Source organism: Acanthaster planci, linkage group LG17 (genome assembly GCF_054643075.1).
Source record: "Acanthaster planci isolate LZ-2023a linkage group LG17, COTS_SCS, whole genome shotgun sequence".
Classification (NCBI taxonomy): Eukaryota; Metazoa; Echinodermata; class Asteroidea; order Valvatida; family Acanthasteridae; genus Acanthaster; species Acanthaster planci.
Window position 1 is genome coordinate 579078 of NC_141793.1, and position 26870 is coordinate 605947.

Sequence of the window (26870 nt, forward strand, 5' to 3'; positions counted from 1 at the left end):
AATACAAAAATAGACCATTGAGCCGAGGACCAGACTGCTGGATGTTATTAACTGTAAACAAAAAATCCTCACTGTTCGATGTGCTGATGAAGCGTGGCCGTGGGTGTGAAGGAAGGCCGTTAAATCACGGTAAAATATACGCAAACGACGATGACGAATTTGTCTTCATTACAAGTACTGACTGCGATATGTGAGTGTTTTTAAAGTCGACTGTTGTTTGTTGAAAAGTCATGAAAGACAGTAAGATCATGGAGGTAGAATCACATCAAATGTTTTTGCACCGAGCGCATTCGGAGTTGTATCAGTCACGTCAACTGATGGGGAATCCTTGCTTTCAATGGTTACTTCGACCAGACCTATACTGTCCCATCCTTATCTGGAAAAAATTGGACTGGTTCATTTTATGTAAAACCATTAATCAGTCATAATTCCTCATTACTTTTCGTGCTAGGTTCTTCTCTTCCAAGACTTGGCTTTTCATTATATTGTTTTTATTTCAGGTTCTTCTGCCAAATCGTTTCTCGGACCAGATCAAAGGTAGTTATGCTATATAACTGTTACCCAAACAAGCAGCTCATGATCCTTATGTTAAGTGTTTTTTCACATATGAAGGTGTTTTGTTACTTTTAACTATTGAGATAAAACGCACCTAGCCCTACAACTGAAGTGCTGGATAAACATGTTATTGTTAAAAGTTTCGCAAGTTTTACTTATGATCATAATTTGACGATTCTTAAAATTAAAGCAGCCTACGTGTGGTCACCATTTAAAGTGAAATTCATTAACTGGCAATTCAAACTTGTATTTCATTTTTGCAGGATAAAATGCCTCCTTGAAAATGAAGACGAGGATAGTAGTCTTATTTCCAGCTGTTCAGAGCTTCTGTGTAAGCTAGATGTTGAGGTGTGGAGTTATACTGTTGCCATTTCTGAAACCTTTACTTTCTCTCAAGATTCAAGTTTCTTCCTTTTACTATATTGGAAATTCTGGTTAAATTTACATGTATGTGCACTTCTATCACTACTATGTAAATTTCAGAAGTTGAATTTTGTTTCATTTTGTTGAAACATTTATCACCCAAGATTTTCTAAGCCCGACTGCAAATCCACAGACACACAGTCTTAGTAAAGATAAAACATAAACTTTTTTCAAAGTTTCCATAATAATTTGATTCCTTCAACAATTTAGGATGTTCTCTCCTGTTCTTCCTACAGCATCCAGTGGGTCGTGTAGCTGTTGAGGCTTGTTTAGCCCACCACAAATCACACGGCACTGGAACCACCACCATGATAACACTGGCAGGCCTTTGGGCAACAGAGGTACATGCACTCCTAGCACAGGTATTTATACACAACAAGGGTCTATGATGACATAAAGAGTCTCATACAAAGTCAGCCTGTTATTTATACCTGTGTTTCTTTTGTGATATGCTCTCCCTGTAGGGTGTTCCTGCACCAGCGATTATTCAACATGGAGATGAGTGTTTGGAGCAGTGCTTATCAACCTTAGAGGCTATTGCTACCCACAATTCTGAGCTCAGTGGCAGCGAAACGTTCTTAGGTGCTGATCCCCATGCCAATACTTCTTGCAAAAGGTCTGCCAGAACAGATCAATTAAATACTGGGAAACCACACAGTTCCCATCCAGTCAAACCTGATCTCAGAATCAACTCCTGCAGTGCACTTGGCATATCAACAGAGGCACTTGATTCTTTTCCAACATATATATCAACTAATCATGATGATCCAGATCAACAGTTTATACAAGTTCAGTTTAGCAAGCAGCAATATGACTATTCTGAAAACTTCAACTCTGGAGCAAAACTTGCTACAGCTGGACCTCCAGGAAAGTTGGAACTTGATGTCAAAGCTGATGATGATGTTTTGTGGTTCTTTGAAGGAACTTCCCAGTCTCGGGAATATTCTTTGGAACATCATAAAGCCGACTGTGAAGACATAATCGAAGCACTGGACAGACAGTTTACTCCAGACAAACTCCATTCCACTTTTTTAAGGAAGGCATCAAGTCCTAGTTGTCAAATTTCAGAGGAAGTAACAAGCAAAGGAAGTAATAGTGGACAGGTGTGGGGTGATATTGGTAGTGAATTTGATCCTAGTTTTCCTGTGGAGGAACTAGATGCCTGTTCCACATTTCCTTTGGAAAAAGTCAGTGGAAAACCTGCTCAGCACGACAGTGATGACGACTTTGACTTGTGCTTGCCTATTGAAGAGGTTGCCTTTCATCATGGGTCTCCAGCAGAAACGTCCACTGGAAAACCACCTCAAGCTGACTCAGATGATGACTTTGACTCATGTTTTGCTGCAGAAAAAATGACTTCTAGTTGGAAGTGTTCAGGAGAAAAATTTAAAAATGGCAAACTACTAGACGAAAAGCTTGATGTCAGTTTTCAAAAATCTTCAGAAATTCTACAGATACCAGCAAGTAACCAAGAAATCAATTCAGGCTTGTCTTGTAATGGTGCAGATGTTAAGTCTCAGGCTCCTTCGACTCAATTCAAATGTCCCAGTGCAATCTCAGAAGCAATCCAAACCCTTGTGCAATCAAAACAGCAAAAAATGCTCTCAGAGCAACTGAGCAATGTACAGAATATAAGCCGACATTTCAGAAGTGTTGAAACTGTGATAAAGCAGCATAACGGTCATGAACAAAGTTCAGAAAGAGGTGGCCAAAGTGAATTGAAATATGACACATTTCCTTCACAATTATCGGCCGAAGATGCAACAAACTTTAACCAGGGAAGCATATTGCTTGCTACAAGTAAGAAATGCGACTTGCCAGGCAGTGCTCTGGCTAAACCCCATCAGGAGAATGCACCTGAAATACGCGAAACACTTGGAAATCTTGTCGAGGTCAGAACCAATGAGACGGCTGCAATGAGACTACTCAGGGTCCAAACCAACAGCAGGCATTTCAGAACAGTAGAAACTGCTTGTGCACAGAATGTATTGCATGAAACAGATCTGACCTCAGGTCAGGTGTTGAACCCACAGATTGCATCGACTGAACCTGAGGACAATGATGAGCCTGAGAAGATCTCGAAATTCAGAAGTGACTGTCTGGAAGCAAGACTTTCCCATGTAGCCTCCAAGACTGATAGGAATACCCCAACAAGTACGCAAGATGTGCACGAAGCTAGTGAACAGCTAGTACCAAATATTGTGCAGCTCGGGTAATTATCAATGCAAATCCTACTTCCAATGAATGAGTTTAAAATAAAAAGAGTTACAAAGTTTTAAGTATTTTTTTTTTTTTATTGATTTAACAAACTGAATTTTGCTGTCATGTTTACTGTCTAGTAAAGATCAATATCATTAATTTCACTTTGCAGACTAGGATTAAGTCATGGATCTGAGCTTGAAATGAGATTAGTCATTCAGGCTCTTCGGGCACTCAGTGGCAATCGGTCAGAGGATGATTCGACAAGGTATGTACATGTTTGTTTGTGATAGCTTAGCAGGGTGACTTAATTGTACAAATCCTCATAAACCCATACCTTGTGTTGCATCTGTAGGATGCCAGACCTGAATCGCATTAATGTGTGCACGATTGCTGGGCCACCAGTCTCGGATTCTCATCTTCAAGATGGTCTGCTGCTACCTGTTGATCATCATCAGAGACCCATAATTGCAAAAACTGAAGGAAAACATCTGAAGGCGCTGGTAAGAGACAATCTGTCTTATCCAACACAAGTTTCCTGACATACGAACATCTTTGAATGCCATGATGGATCTCATATGAACATCAGATAACTAGCAGATTTTTCATGCAGAAGTATAGTGCTGGTGTGCATTGTCAGTACCTTCTAATCTATATGGAGAAGTATAATTTGAAGTTAACTGGTAACGAAAATGGATGAAAAAAAAAAGAATGTCAAGTGTCTCTTTATGATAATGAAACCTTTTCTTGTCAGTTTTCAAACGTTTAGCTTCTACCTTTGACTGTTGAACAAAGAAATAAACAGACGTCGATTTGTAATTCTTATAAACACTTTCTCTCTGTCCAATTTCCATTCAGCTTATTAATGGAGATGCTAAACCATCCTTCAAGCATGCTGGATACAAGAATAAAGTCAAGATGACGACGGTCAACACTTGGACAGGAAGGCCATCAACAGATGAGATGGAGTGGCTCTCGCAGATAGTTCGATTGATTCAAGAGGTATCAGATTAGCTGCAATTGTTAAATCATAGCATTCTCTTGTGCAAAGTTTGTCTAAGATGTCCAGTGGTCTTGAGAATGTTGCTGTTTTTTATCTTCACAGCTTGATGTTGAATTGCTCATCCTGAAAGGCCTTGCCGACGAGCACCTCGTTCATCACTGCCTATCCAAGAAGATCCTTCTTCTTCAAGGTGTATCTTACAAGACCCTCTTAGCTCTGGAGGAAGCATGCAGTGCCCCTGTACTCACCTACCTCACTGATGCTACACTAGACGACACAGCTTGTGGTATCACCGTGGAATGCTGGGAGTCAGGATGGGTACGGAGGACCAGGGTAAAGGATCCCGACCTGAAGAGGAAGATGTTTGTAAGGATTTGTGTAGATGGGAAGATATTACAGGTAGGTTGATTCTGAAATAGTTTGCATGATTGCTAATTTATCTTAGTTCTTTTAATACTTATCATTCTCAACATCATTATTTTACAATTTTTATGATTTATAATTTCTCATCATCTACTTCGTTGATATAACCAGTCTCATCTTACCATCTTTAATATTGTGTTTTTTCAAACTCTCATTTTTCCTTTACTCCTGTTGTCTCCTTGAATCTCTGCCAACCTCAAACCTCTCTCCACTTATGAAAACTCCTGTTCCTCATTGGTTTCTTGACAGACTGTCGTCCTCTGCAACCCTGTTGGGAACCTTCTTCCTGCATCCGAGGCTAGATTCTGGGCCAGCACTCACAGACTTCAGGCGACAGTAGCAGACGGCTGTTTCCTGCCTGGAGCTGGATTGCCAGAGCAGATAGCCATCAAACAACTCCTGCAGCTCAATGCCAATGGTATTTGACGATTTTACACACCTATGTATCCAAAAAGGCAGAATATTTTGAAATTGGAAAAATTGACTGGATTTTAATAGCTGAGTGAGTCTAAAATATGATTTGCTTTCTGAATTGCTGGTAAATGGACTAGATGCATTCTCAATTACCAATGAGACCTTTTATTAAACTTGTTTATCTGTATCTTTCAGACTCTGGTACCTCTGTTAGTAACCATGACAACTTGTCTTGCTGGAAAAGCACCATTGTGTCAGCATTTGTTGATGGATTCGTTCACTACCTGATACAAGTCTTGAAGAACATGGGAAAGTTGGAGGACTTATCTCTAGCCAAGGCTATGATAATGAATGCAGTAGAAAGGGACCAGTTAGAACCAGTTCTGTCTAGTTCATTCCAGTCTGAGCTGCAACTTAATCCATGCAAAGTCGTTACCACTGGAATCAGGTTGTTGGAAAGCAAAGCCGAACAAACTGACTGTAGCCAGTTGAGACCGGATCAAACTGATAATGACCCCTTGTGCAAAAGTGACAGTTTTAAAGATGGACAGAAGCAAGCAAATGAGTCTCATTTAAAAATCAGTTCGAATTTAAACTCAAGAACAGATTCAGCAGCTCCAAATGGAAAGGAGAACTACAGCTGTAGGCAAACAACTCCAGCGAGCTTTGCTGTGTATGACGGTTTTAGTACAAAGAAATCAGCTTGGGAAAGTGCGTGGGCATTGCTGAAAACAGTCATGCGAATTGATGCAAATATAGTCACAGGAGTCCAAGAACTAGACCAGTCTGTTTCAGCCATCAAGTTGGGAAAGTCTGTGATTCTGTGAGGAGAGTCATTACTCTGCTGAATTTAACCACAATCAAAATGGTCCATTTGGGGGAGCCAGAGAAGTCTTTAATGACTTAAAATTGGCATGAAAGTTTTTATTAGCATCGTATATATTTATAATTTTGTTAAATTGTATTTCAAAGTAATGAAATAAAATTCCAAGATGTAATGTATGGTTTTTGTGATTGGCTGAAGTTAATGCAAATCACCTATGACTGTTGCGTGCTAGACATTTGGTGTACAGGCAACAGCCGTTTAATCGACCGTGCGCATGACCGGTCGATCCTGATTGATCGATTATACATGATAATGTGCAGTAGGTTTTTCATTACGTGTTGTCTGAGGAAATTTACCATCCATTGTTTCGACGGATTTGATGAGAATATGTCAGAGGAGGGGAGATTTTACCCACCAATCGAACCGTACGACACAGGCAGGCTGAAAGTGGACGACATTCATGAGCTGTACTACGAGCAATGTGGCAAACCAGACGGAAATCCCGTGTTGTTTGTGTACGTGTGTAGTGTTTGGCGCCATCTGTCGATCGGTGCGATATCAATCAGTTGTTGATCCTCCTTTTTCGAAACAGTGGTCCACACCTGCGATTTGGAAAGTAATGCAGTAGGCTTATTGTGGAGTTCTCGGCAATGATTTGACTGACTGCGCAAAGATCGAGCGATTGCGCTCAAACTCATTATATTCATCATTATGATCATGGAGCTGTCCTTTCTAGCTCTCCATGTTATGTTTTTCACATGGGACTCTGACAGCGGTCTCAATCTAACACTAACAGCTGTTTAATGACGGAATTTTCTAGAGAGCTGCAGTGGGGGCGTCTGGCGTTGGGGTTTTGTTCAGTTGAGCATGGAAAGCCAATTAATGACTAACTGCAGCTTGCGTACAGGTTGTGCCTGTCCCCCCATATTAATATTATACCACTGCATATAGATAGGTCATTGGTATTAGAAAAATAATTTCTCTCCTTTTAGTGATTGTCATTTGGGTGGGGGGGGGTTCCACTCCCTGATTTTTCTGTATGCATTGAAACCTGACAGTTGTGAGTTTCGAAACAAAATAGATTTTTACAATTCTTTCCAATTATTTTACAAAAAACGCATACATGTAGGACAGTTGGTCGGATTAAATCTAATTTTTCCTGTAGGAATGCAGTATAACACTGATGTAAATTTCACAACAAAACAGTTTTTGCTGAAAGGGAATTTTGTCTGGGCCCTGGTACAACCACTTTGACAATCCTCCATGGTGCAACTGTTGAGTGGTTTATTAATTAATTGGTTTCTTGTAGACAGCTAGGCCTATTGTTTGCCTATTGTTTGCCTGAGATTAATTCCCCATGCATTGATATTCCCTTTGATTGGTCTTTGTTTGTAGACATGGTGGGCCAGGTGGTGGGAGCAGCCCTGCTGATCGTTGCTACTTTGACCCTCAATTCTACCGAATTGTCATCTTTGATCAACGAGGAGCAGGCAAGTCAACTCCAGCTGCAGAAGTAAAGGTTAGTAATCTAGGAGAACCAACAAATTGCTGTTGTGGAAAGCTTGAGAGATGTGACTTTTCCGACAAGATGCTTGAAGGCATAGAGTTGGTTGCCGCCCTATCCTTCACGTCCGCTTCTCTGAGGTTCAAGTCTTATTTTTCATTCGGTCATTGTTATCTCCCATCAGAACAACACCTCATGGCTTATAGTGGATGACATTGAGAGGGTCAGAGAACATCTCAACATCGACCGATGGGTAATATTTGGAGGTAGTTGGGGAGCAACACTGTGCCTCTTGTATGCAGAGACACACCCCGAGAGGGTCAAAGCTATGATCCTTAGGGGCGTCTTTGCATTTCAGTGGTGAGTGTAATATTGCAATATAATGATTTGTATATTGACCAGAAGTGAGGGCAATAGTGCAACTCTGGTTATGTCAGTGAAGTTTATATCTCCCCCCTGTGGTAAGTGCACCTTTGTTAAACACAGTGTTATTATTAACAATTAGCTGGGAATTTGCATTAATTTATTTTACATTTTGGCATCTTCACAGGAAAGAGGTTCAGTGGCTTTATCAAGAGGGAGCTAACTTGTTTTTCCCAGATCATTGGGACAACTACATCTCGGTCATTCCTGAGGTAATAGTCATGCTTGGTCATGTTGCAATTGGTTGAAGGGTCATGCAGTAGGGTCCAGTCTCTCTCTTTTTTTCTGTGTGAAACCACATTAGCTGTTTACTGGATGAGATGCCATGCATGATATCACTCCACATTCATGAGCTTCTTTCAATGAACATTAAACAAGTTTTGAGCGCTGCAGCTGGTAGCTTTGTTCATCTGTTTGTTTGTCCATGTCTTTGCTTGTCTGAGTCACCTTTGAATTAATTCGTATATCTCTCCTCTCATTTCAAGGAGGAGCGAGGGGATCTTGTCTCAGCCTATTACAAGAGACTCACAGGTGATGATGAAGACGCCAAGATGGCATGTGCCAGGGCTTGGAGTCTATGGGAGTGCTCAGTCTCCAAACTGATCCCCGACGAAGAGGCAGCCATCAAAGTGACCAATGATCTATGGGTGACACAGTTTGCCATGATTGAGTGGTGAGTTGATCTTGTCTTAATAGCTCTGCATGGAGAGTAATTCCATCTGTATCCATCTGCTATTAGGTCATTGTTCAAGTCCCACAATGATGACTGAACATCTTTCATGCTGACTAGCTTCAAGTCTCCGCTTTATTTAGTTGCTTCATAAGGATTGTCAGGAATGTGATTCAGGGGTTGCATCCCACATCTGAGACTGTTTTTTCACTGTTTAGATTAGAGCTATTTGCCATTTTACTTTGTCACCAAATTTGAGGACTAGAGCGCTAACACCTATCAGGACGTCAGAGATATTTATTAAAACAATATCACTTTAATTATCAATATCAATCCACTATGCTACTGTTTTGAAGAAGGTCTCAAATTTGTATCATTTTCCAGCCACTATATGATCAACAGAGGATTCTTAAAGTCAGATACATACATCTTGGACAATGCATACAAGCTACAGGACATTCCATGCAGCATAATTCAAGGGCGTTACGATGTTGTATGCCCACCTGACACAGCCTTCAAACTTCATCAGGTGAGAAACAATTAACAAAAAATACTATGGACAAGTCTTTTGAGATGGCGTAGCATCTCTATGAACCCTGCCCTACTTTGGCATTTTGGACATAATGCATCAATCTTTGATCATTTTAGCAACACAGAATTTCATAGCACAATTCCGGTAAATTGTCTTTCTAGAGACTTCCCAAATCAGAGCTTTGTATGCTCACAGCTGGCCACTACTCCAGGGAACCCAAGATTCATGAACATCTTATAAAAGCAGCTGACAAGTATAAAGTCCTCTAGAGATACACAGCCTCGTGAGTACCTCCAACTCAGGTTAACACTGCTGGCAAATATTTGCCACTTTTGACAAGTGTATTTTGCAACAGAAAGCATAAGCTAGCCATCTTTAAATACTAAAAGCTTTAAATTTTTGAAATTGAAATAAACATCATTTCGTATCAGAGATGGCTAGCTTCAATTCTAATTTCTTAACTTTAAAACTGTGTATAATGGTTCATTTATGGAACAGACAGAACAAGGATAATATCCAGTACAAACCAGTTGATGTCCTCTCAAAAAAATTTCTAGATTTTGACTTCAATGGAATGAAAGCCATTCATAACTTTAATGTGCATGTATAATTTAGCGAGTTGATGAAGACATAAGCCTTACATGAGTCATTGACATCAATCAACAAAAGAGGGCGCTGTTCTCGTTTTGCTGAGAGCGGCCTCATCATCCTAAGCAACATGACATTATGTTCAGACATGTTCAGAAAAAAAAAATGAAGGCTACATTTGCTACCAAAGCAACCACAATATGATATTCAGGAACTTTACTTCTCAAAATTGTTTTCAAGGTTTCTTACATTCAAGTGGTAATTTTTATAAAAGAAATTTTGATTCAATTCATCTTTGAGAATAGACTTTAATGTTCTTTAAGTTGTTTCTCGCAATTTTGCATGTTTAATTACAGATGGGTATCTTATTTGTGAAAATATTTACATATTCAAGCTGACCGTGAATTCAACGTTTTAAATTTACAACTGAGTGGAAATAGCTGTCCATTCGACAATGCTGTTTAAATTTTGAAAGGAATGTCACAAACCATTCACTTGTAAACTTGAAATTTTTGGCTTGGAAACACTATGAAATTAAATCCATGTGATTTTACTATCTGATGGATTGGTGTATTTATATTTTAATGCATGATTTTTTATTCCTTTTGGATTAGATTTCGTTCATTTTTTGTGCCTATTAAGCGTGATAACCAAAGGAATTGTGTTGTTTTAATGCAACTTTTATAATCTGTTTTAATCCGATAACACGTACCGTTTACCTTCCGACTTTTATGAATGCATAAAACAAATAATTTTTATAACAAATGAATACTTGAGTCTTTTTGACCGAGCACTTTCTTCAGTGCGCCCTAGTTTGTTCGTGCTCCGATTCCGGGTACAAAATCGGAAAACCAGTCAGGGAGTCATGACATCATGTTTTGGCCTTTACCGGTATCGTGGAGTTTAGCTTGAGTTACGACTTTGCAAATTTGAGGCCGTACCTATGGCGATGGCGTTCCGCTTCGATCACGTGCGACTTATACGTACGTGCAAGCTTACATTATAAATAGCCGTAGCCACGGCCTGTTATTAGGGTCCATTTGGCATGAGGGCAGCCGGATAATTGCTATCGCAGCCGGTGCCAGGCTTGCTTGATAAATTGGCCTGCACTCGCTCTGAACAACTGTGTGCACGTTTTCTTCAACAGGTTCACTTGTGGCGCAAACCTTTGCCTTGACCTGATGACAGCATGGGTACACTTTGCAACGGGAAAAAGGGAAAAACATTTTTTGACTTGGTACTGAGCGGTAGACGCGGTGATATCGATTATCGCTTATGACTGAGGCACGTAACCTGCGTCAAAATCGGCGCGGGGCAGTGTGAAGGAGCATTGCTTATTCGCTTGTGGGTTTCTGACAATGTTAACCCTTTTGTACTTAAAATTAGTGGAGTGTGCAGCAAATGGAGTAGACATTTCTTTGTCTTGTGGGCTCGAACTCCTTTTCCTTATTTTCGACAGTTCAAATGGAAATGTAGATTGCCAAAAACCATCCGATACAACTCACAAAGTGCTGTATTTAGTCCTTTACCATGTGGGCCACAGTCGCTGAAAATCACAAAGGAAATCGAAGAACCTTGGTCTGTAGTGATTACTCAACCAGTTCCCAGTCAGGCACCCCGTGTTTACGCAGTGGGCTCTCCTCGGTATTCTAAGGTTTAGCTTTCGTCTGGACCAGCAAGATCTCAGCTTAAGGATTGTGGCCTTCAGTGGATATTTGCCATGACCCATATCTCAGCTCAATGGAATGGAAGAACTTATGCCTCTCCATAATGATGCCCCTTAACCACTATATTAGGTTATGCCACGCAGTTTTCTTCGCAACAAACCATCTCAATTTCTCTCAACAGGCGCTGAAAGTTTGCTTAAAGTGGCGAGATTTTTTTTGGGGGGGGGTACACGTTGTCGAATTTTAAATTGCTTTATTTTCATGATACATTTTTACACGGGACATAGCACCTGTTCTCGGTGTTATGTCCCGTCTCTCTCTCTAGCCAACCCTCTTTCTATAGTACCCTTCCACTCCCAAAAGGATCTATAGATTGTCTTACTGTTGTCGGCCCGCGAAATCTTGACATGAAACAAGAATGTTTAAAACATGCTATGAAAAGGCACGCTGATGATAAAAGGTCTCTTGACGGGATCGTAGTGCAATGCTTGTCTTCATGCAAATCGACGAGTCCTTGGTACTAAGCCAATAACTCCTGCACACAGGTGGTTCTTCGATCGTACACGGGATGCGATACCGATCATCCTAGTACCTGAGGGAATGTGAGACTTGTCCAGAAAAAAAAGTTACCGAGCACCTCGGGATCGATGTGCGACCCTGAAGTCTGATTAGAACTCGGAGCAGCGTGTTATGGAATTGTTGACTCTGTAGTGTAATTTCTGTGAAGTCGAAATGTCTGTAAATGTCATATAGGGCAAAGCGGGGGTCGGATTAATTCCCGTTCTTGTATTGAGTAGATTGAAATGGTCCTTGACTATCACTACATATTATTCGATGACGCCATTTGTAATTGTCATGAACTTTTCATAGAACCTGCTAAACCACGAAGCTTTTCTCCATGTCCAAATAAAGATCCATTTGGTTTGACGTCGAGATGACGTCATTGCATTCCAAGATCAATATTTTTCGCCATTATGTAAGGGAACGTTAAGTTGTACCAAGTAAAAGGGGTGCTTTGAATTCCACTCGATACAAAAGGAATTTCCCTAGTTTCATGGAACAGAGTTTGTAAAATTACTTATTCTTGGAGGGATTTGATGGCTATGAAGCAGAAATATCGGATAAAAAGATTGACCTGTTTCGAGAGAAGGGTATATACACCATGTAGGCCTACACTTGGCAAGTCTATAGTGTCTTTATATAAACCCTGGGCTTGTATCCCTTTTATCACTATTATGAGATTATCAGAAGCCATCTCAAATGTCACTTTAAGATGCATTTATACTGGTAGAAAGTTGTCATGGTCAGGGGTAGATCCATGATATTCGGGGGAGGGGGCGGTGAACTAACAATTTTAAGGAGGTTGGGTAACCGGAAGCGTGGAAAGCAGAGCTGTTGTCTTTTACACCTTTTCCACATTTATGGGGATGGGTCTTCCAATTTTTATTATTATTTTTATTATTATTCCGCCTCCGTCCGCTTCTTGTCATTTTGTTTATTATTTATTTATTTATTTATTGGTGAAAAAAAGGAGCGTGTGCCCCCATGCCCCCGGATCTGCCCCTGATGATTATTATTATGCCTAGTGGTTTTTCAAAAAAAAAATTCAGTTTGACATGAAAAGGGACAGTTACAAGTAGTCTAGTTTTATACATGCGATTGCAATACATAGGGCGTAATCACAAAATGTAGTCTCTTTTGAAGTTTTAAAACAAGAATCTATCGAAAACCAGTGTCATCATTAGCTTTGGTGATGACGAGAGTGAGTCTGACAATGAGTGAAGACGACACTAAATGCTGGTCATTTCTTTTCGTTAGGCCATGAGAATAGAAGTTTTAGATTAGCATCCAAGCAATTTATTTTTTTCAACCTCCGAGTACAGACACTTTACAAGTACATGTATAATACTGCCAAACCAAAACTGACTGAAAGCCTTGCTGAGGAATGAGCTACACGTAGGCCCTTCATCAGATCATGGGATCTGAAGGATCAGTGTCCAACTCTATCTGAAGGAACTATCTACATGTAGATCTAGATTCAGGAACTATCTACATGTAGATTCTTTTTCGAAGGGCAATCCTCGCACTCCCGCGTTGTGAACATAACACCTCAAGACATACGAACATATAACAAAAAACATCTAAACTGAGCTTAGTATGGATGAAATGCATAAATATGGTGTTTTATACAACTACTAGAAGATTCGGATTCAGATTTTGTTGCTGAAATAATGACACTTCCCAAGGATTAAATTGTAGCTAGCCCCCTTAGTCTTCACCTTAGTTGGTTCCCGGCTGCGAAGTATGTCTATTTGTACGTTTTAAGGGAACCACTCTAGCCTAGCAGTCCCCATACAAAAGCGCGGCAGGCGTGACTAAATCGCCCGCCTACAGTGGAGGTCGAACTGAGCAGACCAGTAGTCCTGAGAACATAGTTGCGCGTAAGTTCGGGAAAGAAGCCCTGTACTTGAGTGAGAGTTTGGCATAGTAATGTAAATAATTGAGACATAAATCACCGCACTGATTGCTAATCACATAGCCACACTGCGCCAGTCCATGAAATAACGATTTTAAATTTCGGACAGGTAGGTCAACATTTTTTATTACCCAAATTAATTTAATTAGCTTTTCTGAGCACGTATAAGTTTGAACTTTTCAGAAAATAAAGATTTCATCAGCCATAGCAAGAATATGCTTAAAACCCAAATTCGTCAAAAATTGAGATGGGCGTGTGTACGTGACCAAAGCCATTTCCGTCCACAATTAGGATACATTTCGGAATCAATGATTGTGTGAGTGTTTGCGGGGTCCGATCCCCCATCCCCGCAAAAAAGCCCTCAATGTGCACCTGGCTGGTCTTGTTAATGATAACGTTGTGTACATCAAAATTAACCTAAGTTACAACTCATAAGGTAATGCTCCAGGTTAAAGAAAATGCGGATCATGAAATGAGAAAGAACGTGTATATGCAGTTGGCATAATTACTGGGACACTTCGCAATGTGGATAGAGTAACCAGTCTAGTTGCGCCCTTTCATACACGTTTCATATTCGGATTCAGCGGGTTCTTTTGATAGAAACAACCAAAGTTCCAAAGTTACTGCAATTCGTAATCATATATCACAGAAGTCATTTTCTCGTCACATTTTTGAGGGGTTGATCATAGCCTACACGTGGCAAAAAGTCCGTTGTCTCAAACCTTAGCAACGTTAAATTCAGGGATAATGATTCAAGAAACAAAAGTTGAATCATAACGATCTTTGCGAAAGTCTTCGCGGTTTGGTCCAAACCCGTTATCAGCGAAACGTGTGTTTTAGATCCCTCCCCGGCCCTGCTCAGATCGATTTATTCTTGTGGGAGTCAGCGACCGGCCGCAAGGACCGCAGACGCGTTTTCCAGGCGCAAGGCACGTAAATAAGACGCGGACTGATTTCATCACCAGACATCACCCTCCAACAAGGCGAAGGAGGGAAATATTAATTCTTGGCAGGAGTCGTCGGAGCAGGTCCTGTGGGGCTCCTCAGTAATGAAACCCAGCCGCATCGCTAACACCAGATTGTCCAACATGGCTCACGCTGTCGCCAGCACCGGAGTGCTTCTTCTTCTTCATATCACCGTTGTCTGTTTACTTCTTCCTCTCATCAACGCAAAAGATCATCCGGACAAGGTAAGACTTGATATCTTATACCTTTCTAAGTTGTTCTTGATATATGTGTTGTCTGTTTCCAGGACAGCGCACCCCCCCCCTTTTACCAGCCGATTTCAAACTTTGTGTGACTTGGAGTCGCAGGTTGTTAATGTACACCGTGTCGTTAAAACTGTACCCCACAGAGATTCCAGCGTTTTCTGCGTTGTTTATTTTTACAGGCAAGACCCCGAGTACCTTCACGTGATATAAATGGCACACTGTTATTGAAAGAAATGCGAATGGCCTTCCACATTTCTTCTTCAAGTGTTGGAACTGCAGGAGACCCGAAAAAGTTTTGTTAATTGTTTTTAAATACCGGAAACTTTTAAGAAAACTGATGATAAACCAAAAGCAGCAAACCTTCTTGATCTGGACATTGTGTCCTCAGTCCATTCTCGCTCAGAAGTTTGTCTTTTTTTTACACTTCCAAATTTTGAAATTGGAGATAAAATCACCAGTTTTTTTCCTTTTGAAAGAACTCTTAGGATTGAATCGTCAGGCCTTCTAAAAACCGGAAGTGTTCACTATGTATGAAAACGACCGTATAATTATGAGTCGTATTCACAAGCAAATTATCGTGTGGAACTATTAATGTTTTGCACACAAAATAACCACACTGAGTCAAGGCTCATAAGATCCCTGCAAAATCACTTGATAAAAACCTGACTTGTGAGGGAAGCCTTATCTTACCCAAACGCTGCCCTTCGAAAACACGGAATTTTCATTAACAATTACATTATCATTCGTCACTTTAACCTACTTTGCAACACCAGTTCAAACAGTTTTGATGCATCTTTAGTCATTTTAGAAGAAGCAAAAGGGACAGCAAATTATTGGTATAACAGACCCCACTGAATAACCGCAAACAGAGCAGTTTGTAAAGCATGTCTTCTTTTCATGCGGGTAAGGTGAGCTGTGGGTCAGGGTTTTTCAACCCGCTGAGACAATCTCGAGATTACCGCAAACTTTATGCGTTTTGTTGCTGTGGTTGCATCGTAACAGTTCAACCTGTCACGTAGAACGTCATTAGTGGCGCAGCTGACAAACGATCCCTGTTTGTCTTGCAACTTGGCACTCAGAATTTAACCTTTTAATGGAAAAAAAATGGTGGAGCAATTGCCCAGCTTGATCAGATGTATACATGCCCTTGAAACAGTCTGGACCAGTTTCAGTAGTCTGTGATTGCTGGTTGGTTTGTAGACCAACCGTAATGTTCAACCAAACTCCAACACGTAGATGTTCAAAGTTACGTCCCTATAGAGCGGTTTATTTATTGGGTGTGCACCAACCGTGAAATTAACAGCTATTACAATTCATACCGCGCTCCCTTGTCGAGTTATTATGTTAGTTACCAAAATGTTTGTTGATTTCCCACAATTTGATAGGTCTCACATTGCCCCAATTCGAGTTGAATTTGAACATTCCAAAAGCTGTTTTAATTTGTTAAATTAGCTTTGTAAAGGAGCAAAATGTGGACCTCTCAATTTCGAGAGCAAAGAAAGAACCATTAAGAAAGATTTAATACATATACGTTTTGATACTGAGAAGACTGTTACCCTCTTGTATAAATTCTTTCAGGTTTTTGACTTGTTCCAAGGACACCGTACTAAGAGATACCTTGGAGAAGCCAGATCATGGAGATACACACGCCATGCCATTGATGTCTTGAAGGCAGACCTGAACAACAATGACTTGTATTGTAAGTCATGAGTCGTACTTCTAGCAAAAATAAGTGACCCAACCTGTCAAGTTGAGTCACAAGTAGCCAGAGCCACTTTGGGTTTCCAGGCCTTTGAATGAATTTTGCTTTGTTGGAATCAAAGGGAACAATCATCATTTCTCACCCACGTAATGCCAATTTTCAGCCAGATGCCATATCGATGTAAAATTAAGCCCAGGTTGCTCTTTCTAGGGTGATATAAAACAAACCCACTGGAAAAAAATGGCCCTAGATTAATTTTTTGGGTCGAGTCTCATCTCTTAAACTAAGTTTGATGTTTCTGCTCAGAAACGTCAAGAAGTCGGGGTCGATTACTAAATTTTAAATTTCCATGTTCTTGACACTCCTACATCCAACGTGCATCCTGAAGGCTTCAGCTGTGTTTCAGAAATTCTTTGGTTATGGTTATCACCAGTTTGCCGTGGAGACCCCTTCCGCGGGGTCCAGTGTCCGGAAGAACCTTTCTGCGCAGCTTGGGATCAGATCTGCGATGGGGAGCAGATATGTGCCTTAGAGCATCGCAAAGAATGCTTGGAACGATCTGAAGCATCCTTTGGCCGGATGGATTCTAGACTTTGTGATGGAGATGAGAATCCCAAATGGTGTCATTGGAAATACCAAGCACCTGTCAGTAAGTTGTATTTTGAGGAAAAAGTCCTTTTTCTGGTGTAAAGATGAAAATGACTTTGGAAAGGATGCTCCTTTTCGGAAGCTGTGCATTTCACAATAACGTATTTTGTTTAAGTATAATTTTTATTATTCGTTTAAAGGATGCGGCGAGGACATCTTCCTGGAACCAACCAGACGAAAGGTTAGAATTCACTCCCCAAGGTTTCCTGAGAATTACCCCGGCGACTATTTCTGCTTCTGGACGGTCTCCGTCCCTGAGGGTCACAACCTGACCGTGAACTTCAAACGGTTCGAGACTGAACCCAACTATGACCTGTTGTCCCTTGGAACAGGCTACAACCGCGAGAATTCCAGGTCTGTTATCATCTTCAAGCACAGCGGCTTCAAGAAACCCTCCCCGAGCGCCTTTGACGTTGCCAGCAACATAGTATGGGTAACCTTCAAGTCCGATGACTGGGAGAACTTTAAAGGTTTCTCCATCGAGTTCGTGGACGGAGCCAGACAGCGTAAGATAGTGTATGGCATGGGGCTCAGTATTTTGGTGGCAGCTCTGGAATAAGCAATAATGCAGTGCTCCAACATTTGTATAATTCATTTGATGAATTTTCTTGTTCCAGAACATAATATTGCTGAGAAAAATAATCAATGTTGATAATCAATATGTTGATATTGATCTGTTTTAATCTGTTGAGTTCTTGTATAGCCTACGTCAATATTTGCTTTATTCCTTTACAGAATTCGGAGTGGTTGGAAGGAATCCGTTTAATCAAGAACCCAATAGAGGTAAACTAACACTTTTAGTGTAGATATGCTGGTCTCATGCTGTAGTATTAGTCGGATCATCTGCCTTATTCGGAATGCATCCCAATTTTGGAGGTTGGTTCGTGTTCATTTTTTTCCTTTGTCCGTTCCACAAAGACTTGGATGTAGCTATCCATAGCTTGTGACCAAAATGCTTCATTCGGTCGTTGTCTCTCTCTCCTGTTTTTCAGATTGTGGCGGTAAAATTCTCATGAAACCAGACAAGGAAACCATTGTCCACTCGCCACGTCACCCCGATTTTTACCCCAACAACGTGGAATGTGAATGGGTGGTATCGATTGAGGAGGGGCTGCGTATTCGAATCCACTTTGAAGCTGTTAGTTTGTTTTTCAGTTGTAGCAATTTGATAAAGAATTATTGTTCAGTTGTTAATAACATGTTTAATTTGTGGACATCAACCATAGACGTCTTCATCCTGAGTATCATCAGTATCATCAGATAGTCATCTGTAACCACAATAATTATCATCTCCATCATCATTTCCACCATCAACACCGTGAAGATTTTCACCATCTCCATCAATACTATTGCCCCGATCATTCCCATCACCAGCTTAACCTTGATCACCATCACCGTTGTTTGTCACTCGTTCCTAATCTACCACAGACGTCTTTATCCTGATCCCTAAATCTTCCTTTACTCTTCTCCTCTCCAGTTTGACGTCGAGGAAGAGGAAGACCATCTTAGTGTTGGAAATGGCATTAGCAGCAGACGAGCACCGATTCTCTACAAGTACAGCAGTCGCACCAAGCCCGCAGATATCATATCAAGGGGCAGTGACGTCTGGTTCAAGTTCGTCTCCAGCTTTGCAGTAGCTCGTAGAGGCTTCAAAGCAGTCCTCACAGAGCAACCTATTAACGGTAACCACTGTTTTCATTTCCATTTTCTGTCTGTCATTGCAGAAAACATGTATGTGGAACAGAACTGTTACTTCTTCAAATCCCAATTTTTTAGAGCTTGAAGATTGCAATCTCTGTAGATCAGCTTGCTTGTCTGATCATGAAAAGTCTCAGATAACAGGGATTTCCAACTTGTCAGTCTACCCTAGTTTCAATGCCAGTACACCGTGAACAACAAATCTTGCGTAGGTGGCATGAATCGCGTTGGCTCGCTTGTGTTTGATAAGAGGTCTTAATTTACTCTTACATTACACTCTTCCTATGGATGATAGATTGTGGTGGAATCTTCACGGTACCGAGTCACGGTATGATGAGCTTTGGTTCTCAAGATTATCCTAACAACTATCCTGCGCTGTCCGACTGTCTGTGGCAATTTCGGTCTGCCTCTGATCGGCGCATCCACATCGGCTTCAAGGAGTTCGACACGGAGTATGGCTATGACATCGTGCGCATCGGAAACGGCTTCGAGCCCAACGTAAACGGATCCAATGTCGAGATTACGCACAGTGGGAGCAGTTTGCCCGGGGGAGGAGGTCCAAAAGATCTGACCTTCCAGTCTGCCGGGCCTGTGGCTTGGCTGGACTTCAAGGCTGATGATTTCACTCAAATGAAAGGATTCCGGTTCGTGGTGTATAGCGAGGAATCGTCGCCATGGTGAGTTCTTTATTTTACATTTCCAGTGTCAGTTCGCGTGTTAGCATTAAGAAATGAAGTACTAAGAAACCACAAAAGAATAGATGGGCCAATAAATAACGCACAAATAGCAAAAACTGCATTGTAAACAAGATCAAAAAACAAAACATAAAAAAGCTTAGAGAGAACGAGACAACAGTGTGTCCCTTTTGGAGACAATCAAGGGATCCATTCAAACAAGGGATCGCCCCTAAACATCAGTTTTAGATGCGTGTGGTATGTATGTAATGAACTTTTCATAAAATCTCAAAACAGACTAGTGCCTCAGGGCAAGATTCCTAATCCTGGAGTATTTTATAAAACTCTCAACCTATCTTGACCAGGGTGGTAGATGAGTCCATTTCATACGAGGAACCAACATTACCACCAGAATCTGACACGGAAATCTTCAGCGTTGTTGACGAGTTACCGGACCTACAGCAGCAGGATCAGGAAATTGAAGATCCCAACGCCCACGGCGGTCAAGACGCCACGAACGGCGAGAAACAGGGAACGAATGAGGCTGAGCCCGAGCCCGAGCCTCAACCTGAAGAACCTCGTGATCCTCAGGAACTTCAACCTGAGGAGCCGGACAACACCGATGTTGCCACCGACCACGACCAAAACCAAGATTCAAGCACCCACCACGGACGGCCTCCCAAGAAAGGCAAGAAAGATAAGAAATCAACCACAGAGGCGCCCACGACAGAGGAGCCGACAACGACAGTGACAACGACCACCGAAGCAGTCATGACGACTGAGGAAGAAGACACGGCTTCTGTCGTCGACCCCAGTTTCAGTTACAGCTCTGACTATGACAGTGGATTCTCCACGTCCTCGTCGATCTAGTTGTGACCTTAAACAGCCTAAATTCGCTGTCTCGACGCAGTTACAACAGAACGGGCACAAAAGTGATGAGAGTTTATGAACTGGACAGTGACACCATCTCTGTATAACCATTTCTGTAGACAGTTCTTCCAAAACGGAAGTTATTAACATCTGAAAGTATCCTTAATTCTTATGGTATATAATCTTACGGTACACTTAGCATTCTTTTCTGCTGTAATCTTTATTTCAGTTGTGAACAAATTTTATCGTCACATTTTGGACCAAGGTGTGTCTACATTTGCTGGCTACTTTTCTTTGATGTATGCCTTGGGCATTGGCAGACCAGAGTGTTTGTACATGTGAAAGAAATAATCAGTAACTTTATAACATTACTCAATAATCGATCCCATCTGAATAGTGAAATCTTGGAATCAAATGCACGTAGTGAAGGTAAGTTGTTACTCTGAGGTTAAACGACCGAAGTTTGAACGAGTCAAGTCTCCTTATACAACGTGTTGTTTTATCAGATGACCTTGCACGCCACTGAGGTCACTCGCGCAGCATCACGGGGTTTTAAATTGGTTTAATAGGTTACGATCAGCAGGCTCAGTGTACACACCAACTTGGAAACTGGAGGTACCACTCATCTGCCATTTGCAACGTTCAACTAGGCCCTGAATATCTCCGATGAAAAATGTATAGTGCTTGGAATCCAGGCCAAAAGAGCTTTATTAAAGAAGTGGTTTTCAACCTTTATTTAGTGATGGATTGTCGCAGAGGGCGCTACAGGCTAGCACTTTGCGATAGCAGTTCGAGTCGTGGGAAGTAGAAGTCGATATAATTTAGGCACTAGCAAACGCTACAATATAAAACAGTTTAGCTTGCTGTACAGTAGATTACGTTTTGGCAATAAACACTTGGTGTGCGCATGCTTGGACAGTTTTGCAGTGGTTGTTTTATAGTTCCGTCCTTTCGAGAAAATTATCTTGAAATTAGGTTTTAACTGAAAGCACGGGATTCCACGCAGTACCTAAATGTAAATATATTCAGACGTTCTCGCCATTTTTAAATGGTAAGACAGCCTAGTGGTTTACCCTTGTCCGTACGGTACTTTCCAATTGACTTATGAACCCGACGGTACAAAAACAAATTATTAACAGAAAACTTTAACTTGAATTGTTTTGAATGTTAATGGTAGTCGTTGGAATCATTATCTTGGGAATTCAAAGAGCTTTATCGATGAGGTGGGTTTTTATGAGTCAAGCGCGCAGCAAACTCGGTACCCAAGGTGTCTGTCACTAAATAGCGTTAGTCAATACGGGCAATTCACAATAGTGCGCCTCCAGGAGTTTGCAACGCGTTGGCCAATCACGTCGCTCGAATCTGTCGACCCAATGCGCGTTTGGAAAGGTTCGACAAATTTCTCACTTTGTGATTAGTCAACGCGTCGCAAACTCTTGGAGGCACACTATTGTGAATTGCCCGTATTTGTTGACACATTTCGCTCATCATTTGTACGTTACGGAAACTAAGTAGACATCTAATGGGAAATTGATTTATTTGGTGTTATAATTCAAATTAAGGGTTTTTAAAAAAAGAAGAGTAGACTTGTTTGAAGGAAGCGAACTTGAAAACGAGACCTATGCCCCGCATTTGCACCTGTCAAGTCACAAAGCTCATTGTTCTGACCTATACCACTCGCTGTTCATAAATCAGTCCTGCCCAAGGTTCAGACGGTGGATTAAGCCGAAAAATATGCCTGAAGTCATTGAGAAAAAATCACTAAGTTGAATGAGAAGGATTCAGACTGAATGTTTGTCATCTACGTCACTTTAAAAGTTGATTCGTTAGTTACTGCAAGCATATAGTCAATCCTGCGACGAAAGGAGGAAATCACGTCATTTCAGATGTCACTCTTTTCACACGATTCAAATTTTATATTTTCAAGTTGATCATCGAAGTACTACTTGTATAATCATGAATTAAAAATAAAATATTACCCCCCCCAAAAAAAAACGATTCTGATGCTGCTACATTAATCAGTTCTTAATGAAATTGGTCTCACTAGCCACTTGTGACCTGAAAATGGAGTTTATATGCCATCAAAGTGTTGTGTAATCTTAACTCGGGTCACCGCACATTCCCTAGTGACGGGTCACGCTTCATGCGTAGCAGTCAGATTGGCCATTTATACATAGTCAAGGAATGCTCGGAGTTGATGGGTTTTTTTCTGTCGCATATTTTTATTTATTTGGCTCATCAAAGGTTAATTGTTTTGCTGGTGATATGGAAACATACGAATAAAAGTAACACCTGTCGTTTCTTTGGGTTTCAATATGGGGAAAATACGAAGCAGCTTTCACACATTGATGCAGGTAAGCTACTGCAGTAGGTAGCCGTCATGTTCACTTTAATTATTATCATTCTCAAGCTCTGGAGCAAAAGTCCGCTTTATATACTATGCTGATCAAACCGAGCAATGATATGTTTTTTAAGTATAGCACCATATACCACGAAAGATGATCGCTGAACTTTCCACAGTTTTCATCAGCTCGATGCAGGTCACCCACACGTTTCTCATTAGCTTCTCAATGACACTCATCCCACGTTTTAATAGGAAATTGTTACCGCATAATTTTATTATACAATACTGATTCCCAGAGGTATTTTCTCCCCCGAGGTGGCGCCACAAGTGATCGCCACAGGAAGTTGTCACGTGTTCTAGTAATCATACAATATCAACAGGTGCAATATACGCGCGCCGTGGAGTTATAATACAAGAAACTTTTTGATGTATCAACGCAACATAACCACCGTCGTTGAGCTGTTCCCAGCTCCTTTAACGATCGAACAAGTTTCCCTGCACAGAGTTTCCTTGGTAACACCCACCCCCGTTGCTTGGCAGTTCACGGTAAGTCAGCCTTGATGCTAATGCAGACTTCGACAGAGCCCAGTTGGCGGGCTTCGCGGGATTGGTTACCCTTTCGGCCCCAAAGGTCCCCCGCTGGCCCCGCAAGATTGATTTTCCATCTTAGCAGTCAGAGCGAACTTTCCCCTGTCTTTTAAAATTTGGCATCTTTCCCTGACACCTTACACAACCCATAAATTAATAAAGCATTGTTGTTATACAAACGACAGACAGAAACAAGAAAACGCTGCAATTCAACTTGATGCCATTTGCCTCACTGAGTCGATGAGTGAAACTTCGGATAAGGAGAACACAACTGTAACCTTGCCAGTTGTATCCTTGTCCACCCCCATAAATCTTCTGGGAACTTGTATGCCCAGCGCGCGCAGGTTGGTAGGTTTAGCTATTCTCTTGTCTGGCAAGCGCTCTGTGGAGGCGTTTGGGGCTTCAAACAGACTTTTTTTAATGTAATTTCTGGGGGCTATATTTGCTGACGCGTCACATCGTAAGGCGACTTGTAGCGTCTTAAACCACCGTGTCCGTGTACAAACCTGTGGAGTGTGCTCGGGTTTTTGGTCAGGGTTTACCGGGGTCTGAACTTTTTAGTCATCAGCCCAATATTGTTCCTCGTCCCAACGATGGGCCAACGAGTTTGGATTTTGTTGCTGGTGCTGTCAGCGGTGATTCTGTGGGTGCAAGCTCGGCCCAGGACGGCACTGTTCGGCTACGAAACGGTAAGACAACACAACTGTCTGAAACGATTCTCTAAAGAACCCAATTTGTAACCGCCCTTTTACTGTTGATTATTCTCGCTTTGATCTATGCCTAGGTATCACATACCACGTCTGTCTGACCTTGTTCCAACCCCGGCTCGTTACCAGCTGGTTTCAAAATGCCTTATAAAACAAACGCCTGAGGGGATTTCTGGTGTAGATTTTACGTCTCAATTTGTGTCTGGGTTTCTGTTTGCTTCTTATCCCCCAGACTAACTTTGTTTTAAACGAGGAGTACTCGTGAATTATTGTTTGCAGATTGTAGGCCCCTTACAATGAATGTTGTAATTTAAATTAAAAAAAAAAGTCCTTTGCATTTGCTACACGTGATTTCATTTCATTATATCAGACTGGAGGTGAAGTTTATGTAGTGTTAGCGACTCACAGAAAGCAACATAAGCAATTAGTCTGTATTTTATACATCAGTGTATTTTGTCTCAATGGGACAACTGAGGTTATTCAAGTTGAAATAATGATACCAGACTTTTTGTATGGATCATTTCGAGACGGCTGACTTAAAGTGATACAGGTAATATATTCTCATTGTGAACAAATCTGCTACTCCATTGGCGAAGTGCTACTCTTCACTGAACAAGAAAACTGTGGAAAATGAAGTATCAACTAGTTTTTACACTGGGCCTTTGGCTTTTGTTCAAGCGTGTCCAAGTTAATAATTAACATGTCACTCAGTGGCATACTGCGCGGAGGACTTACACGAGTTTAGGAAAATCTTTAGCCTACGAATATTGCTGACATAGCTTGAGCTACTTAGAAGTAAACCCTTTTAGTGTTACCCTGAATGTAAGGACGCATGCACGACCTCAGGGCAAACCCGCGGACTTTCGTCTGTGCATGAAAGAGGCGAACACAATTTTTGTGATTTTCAGGGAATTACGGTTCCTTATATTCAATAAAGTAGGATTTTATCTATTTCAACGCCAACATTAGTAACAGTTTTTCGTCCTTCGATACCGTTTTGGAATTTACTCGTCATGTAGCATTTGCGTCACATTGAGATTTATTTCGAGGTATTCCTGTGTCATTGGGTGGATGGTAGGAAAACTGCGAATGTTTGAATTATGAAAATTAGATATTTTGCCCTCAAAATGGAAACAATGAAAGTAAAAATCATTGGGAAATCTTGCATTTTGATCAAACCAGAATCTGTCTGGAAGATTAAAATGGAACGTAGGCCAGAAACTCTTTCGCGTATTTCTGTCCATTGCCTTTGCGAATGTAATTTATACAAAGTTGTTGTTATTCAAAAGTTTCAGATGTAATGGGAAACGATTCAGCCATCGACCTCGGAAATCGGAAATGAAATATCATTTACTTTTGAGGATGGGGTTTGTTATTACATGGTAGGAACATATTGGCTTTCCAAACACTACGTCAGTAAATGATGTTTGGTGACAGATGGTACCGGATGTTGGGAGTGTCATGGTAACACGCAGTCACCTGTTGCTCCCAGAGTCTTTGGCAAAACAAAGTGACTCATAATATCTTTTAGGAAGAGAGGTGTGAGAACTTGAAGTTATCAGAAATGATCGCGTAGCGTAAACTAAGTTTGGGTTCGTTGCCCGTGTAGCCTATATTTTCTGGTTATGGGGGTTACCGCAGGTCAAGGAGACTGGTACTTGTTTCTCACTGCGGATTGCCTTGGCCGGTTCAACGTGCTCACTTTGTCCAGATGTGGTTAAACACTTTGGCAAGGAGGGAAAAAAGACATGCGCATTTTGCATGGATACAAATCGATACTGAGAACTTGGCTGTCACAGAGCTTCGTGTACTCCTCCCACTCGTTAAGTTTTTAGTAGCTTTTATAACGTCTTCGTTACATGTATACCTCGATGTTAGTTTGACAATTTGGAAATACCAGTGTGTAACCTTCTGCTCAAAGTCATAGTACATCAGAAAGATATAAAGTAAACATATCAAGTAAACATACTTCCTATGAAGTAAACAATTTGTGTCAGCGTAATTATTGTTTGTTTCCTGAAGTTTGTTTCTAAAAAGCGGAATAATCCATGAGCAATGGAGGCAAAGTCTGCAGTTAAGATTTGACACATTATTGGCTTACGGTATACTTTTGAAAGAATTTGCCCTTAGAGAAACATAATTTTGTGTCACGTCTCGTTTTATCTCTAAGGAGCCAGATTGGCCAATCAGCCAGAGTGTGCATGGATATTCCGGATGGGGATTTGTCCACTTGTGCCCCAGTTTTCTTCACTGATTACTTCAAATTACAGGCTTTACGAGGTTAAAGGCCACTGAAAAACGAGGCCTGTAATATAAAGAGTGCACGTGCTTGACTTCAAATATTCCTTACTTCTGGGCCAAATACCAGAGAAAAAAAAGAGCCCTGCATACAATCGGCAGTGCAGGTCACCAAACCTTTTAGAAAGCAAAGGAACTTTTTTTCCTCTGTACTTGCCTGTAGGGGGCGGTACATATGCCAACAACCGATGATCATGACTTGGGATGAGAAAATCACTGTGAAAGTACAATGTGGCTGTATTTATAACAGATAACAAGAAACACTGGCTCAAACGGGACGGGCGTAAATCCACAGAGGTATAGGCCCATGCACTCCTTGGACAACTTTTTTTAGAGTTATTATTGCCTTTGCCCTACTCAAGCGTTCAAACATCCAGCGCAGTGCGCTTTTACTACAGTCGTCAAGTAACTGTTGAGACACCTGTCT

General features: G+C 41.2%; 4 protein-coding genes and 1 long non-coding RNA gene across 9 annotated transcripts in view; 4 read left to right on the forward strand and 1 right to left on the reverse strand.

Moving 5' to 3' along the window:
• Nucleotides 1-28: 28 nt before the first annotated feature.
• On the forward strand, nt 29-6019 carry LOC110977522 (uncharacterized). Of its 5 annotated transcripts, none has more exons than XM_022231771.2 (11): nt 29-190; nt 501-537; nt 819-903; nt 1215-1340; nt 1443-3190; nt 3350-3445; nt 3533-3680; nt 4036-4179; nt 4283-4579; nt 4853-5021; nt 5213-6019. In XM_022231771.2, the coding sequence occupies exons 1-11, from the start codon at nt 151-153 to the stop codon at nt 5842-5844; spliced, it is 3522 nt and encodes a 1173-aa protein (XP_022087463.2). In that variant the 5' UTR covers nt 29-150; the 3' UTR covers nt 5845-6019. The 5 variants fall into 5 exon arrangements, with proteins under 5 accessions (XP_022087463.2, XP_022087472.2, XP_022087455.2 ...); XM_022231780.2 differs by having other exon boundaries at nt 43-129; nt 819-886; XM_022231763.2 differs by having other exon boundaries at nt 48-129; nt 1215-1319.
• The window catches only part of LOC110977697 (uncharacterized), a 24631-nt gene continuing 2149 nt past the window's right edge, over nt 4389-26870 (reverse strand). The window contains exons 2-4 of the long non-coding RNA XR_002597988.2: nt 6259-6445; nt 4726-5042; nt 4389-4528 (exon numbers count right to left, since the gene is read on the reverse strand). This is a non-coding gene — a long non-coding RNA (uncharacterized LOC110977697). The remainder of the gene's footprint in view (nt 4529-4725; nt 5043-6258; nt 6446-26870) is intronic.
• Nucleotides 6125-10329, forward strand: LOC110977638 (uncharacterized). The gene is made up of 7 exons (XM_022231933.2): nt 6125-6358; nt 7239-7362; nt 7532-7707; nt 7898-7982; nt 8256-8443; nt 8825-8969; nt 9134-10329. The coding sequence occupies exons 1-7, from the start codon at nt 6150-6152 to the stop codon at nt 9239-9241; spliced, it is 1035 nt and encodes a 344-aa protein (XP_022087625.1). The 5' UTR covers nt 6125-6149; the 3' UTR covers nt 9242-10329.
• Nucleotides 13665-21422, forward strand: LOC110977560 (tolloid-like protein 1). The gene is made up of 10 exons (XM_022231798.2): nt 13665-13812; nt 14544-14893; nt 16493-16613; nt 17050-17265; nt 17405-17770; nt 18000-18047; nt 18257-18402; nt 18742-18946; nt 19258-19639; nt 20002-21422. The coding sequence occupies exons 2-10, from the start codon at nt 14753-14755 to the stop codon at nt 20504-20506; spliced, it is 2130 nt and encodes a 709-aa protein (XP_022087490.2). The 5' UTR covers nt 13665-13812; nt 14544-14752; the 3' UTR covers nt 20507-21422.
• Nucleotides 23599-26870, forward strand: part of LOC110977550 (tolloid-like protein 1) — an 11416-nt gene continuing 8144 nt past the window's right edge. Inside the window, exon 1 of the mRNA XM_022231786.2 lies at nt 23599-24127. Within this exon, the coding sequence (XP_022087478.2) occupies nt 24032-24127 (96 nt within the window). The 5' untranslated portion in view covers nt 23599-24031. The remainder of the gene's footprint in view (nt 24128-26870) is intronic.

Bases quoted from the DNA above. Each gene is read 5' to 3' on its own strand.
- LOC110977560 (XM_022231798.2), top strand. From the start codon at position 14,753: ATGAAACCCAGCCGCATCGCTAACACCAGATTGTCCAACATGGCTCAC. The intron at 14,894-16,492 runs GTAAGACTTGAT...AAATTCTTTCAG, and splicing joins CAAAAGATCATCCGGACAAG to GTTTTTGACTTGTTCCAAGG. The intron at 19,640-20,001 runs GTGAGTTCTTTA...TATCTTGACCAG, and splicing joins AGCGAGGAATCGTCGCCATG to GGTGGTAGATGAGTCCATTT.
- LOC110977522 (XM_022231755.2), top strand. From the start codon at position 87: ATGAAGCGTGGCCGTGGGTGTGAAGGAAGGCCGTTAAATCACG. The intron at 3,191-3,349 runs GTAATTATCAAT...TTCACTTTGCAG, and splicing joins CCAAATATTGTGCAGCTCGG to ACTAGGATTAAGTCATGGAT. The intron at 3,446-3,532 runs GTATGTACATGT...TTGCATCTGTAG, and splicing joins TCAGAGGATGATTCGACAAG to GATGCCAGACCTGAATCGCA.
- LOC110977638 (XM_022231933.2), top strand. From the start codon at position 6,150: ATGATAATGTGCAGTAGGTTTTTCATTACGTGTTGTCTGAGGAAATTT. The intron at 7,983-8,255 runs GTAATAGTCATG...TCTCATTTCAAG, and splicing joins ACATCTCGGTCATTCCTGAG to GAGGAGCGAGGGGATCTTGT. The intron at 8,970-9,133 runs GTGAGAAACAAT...TTGTCTTTCTAG, and splicing joins CAGCCTTCAAACTTCATCAG to AGACTTCCCAAATCAGAGCT.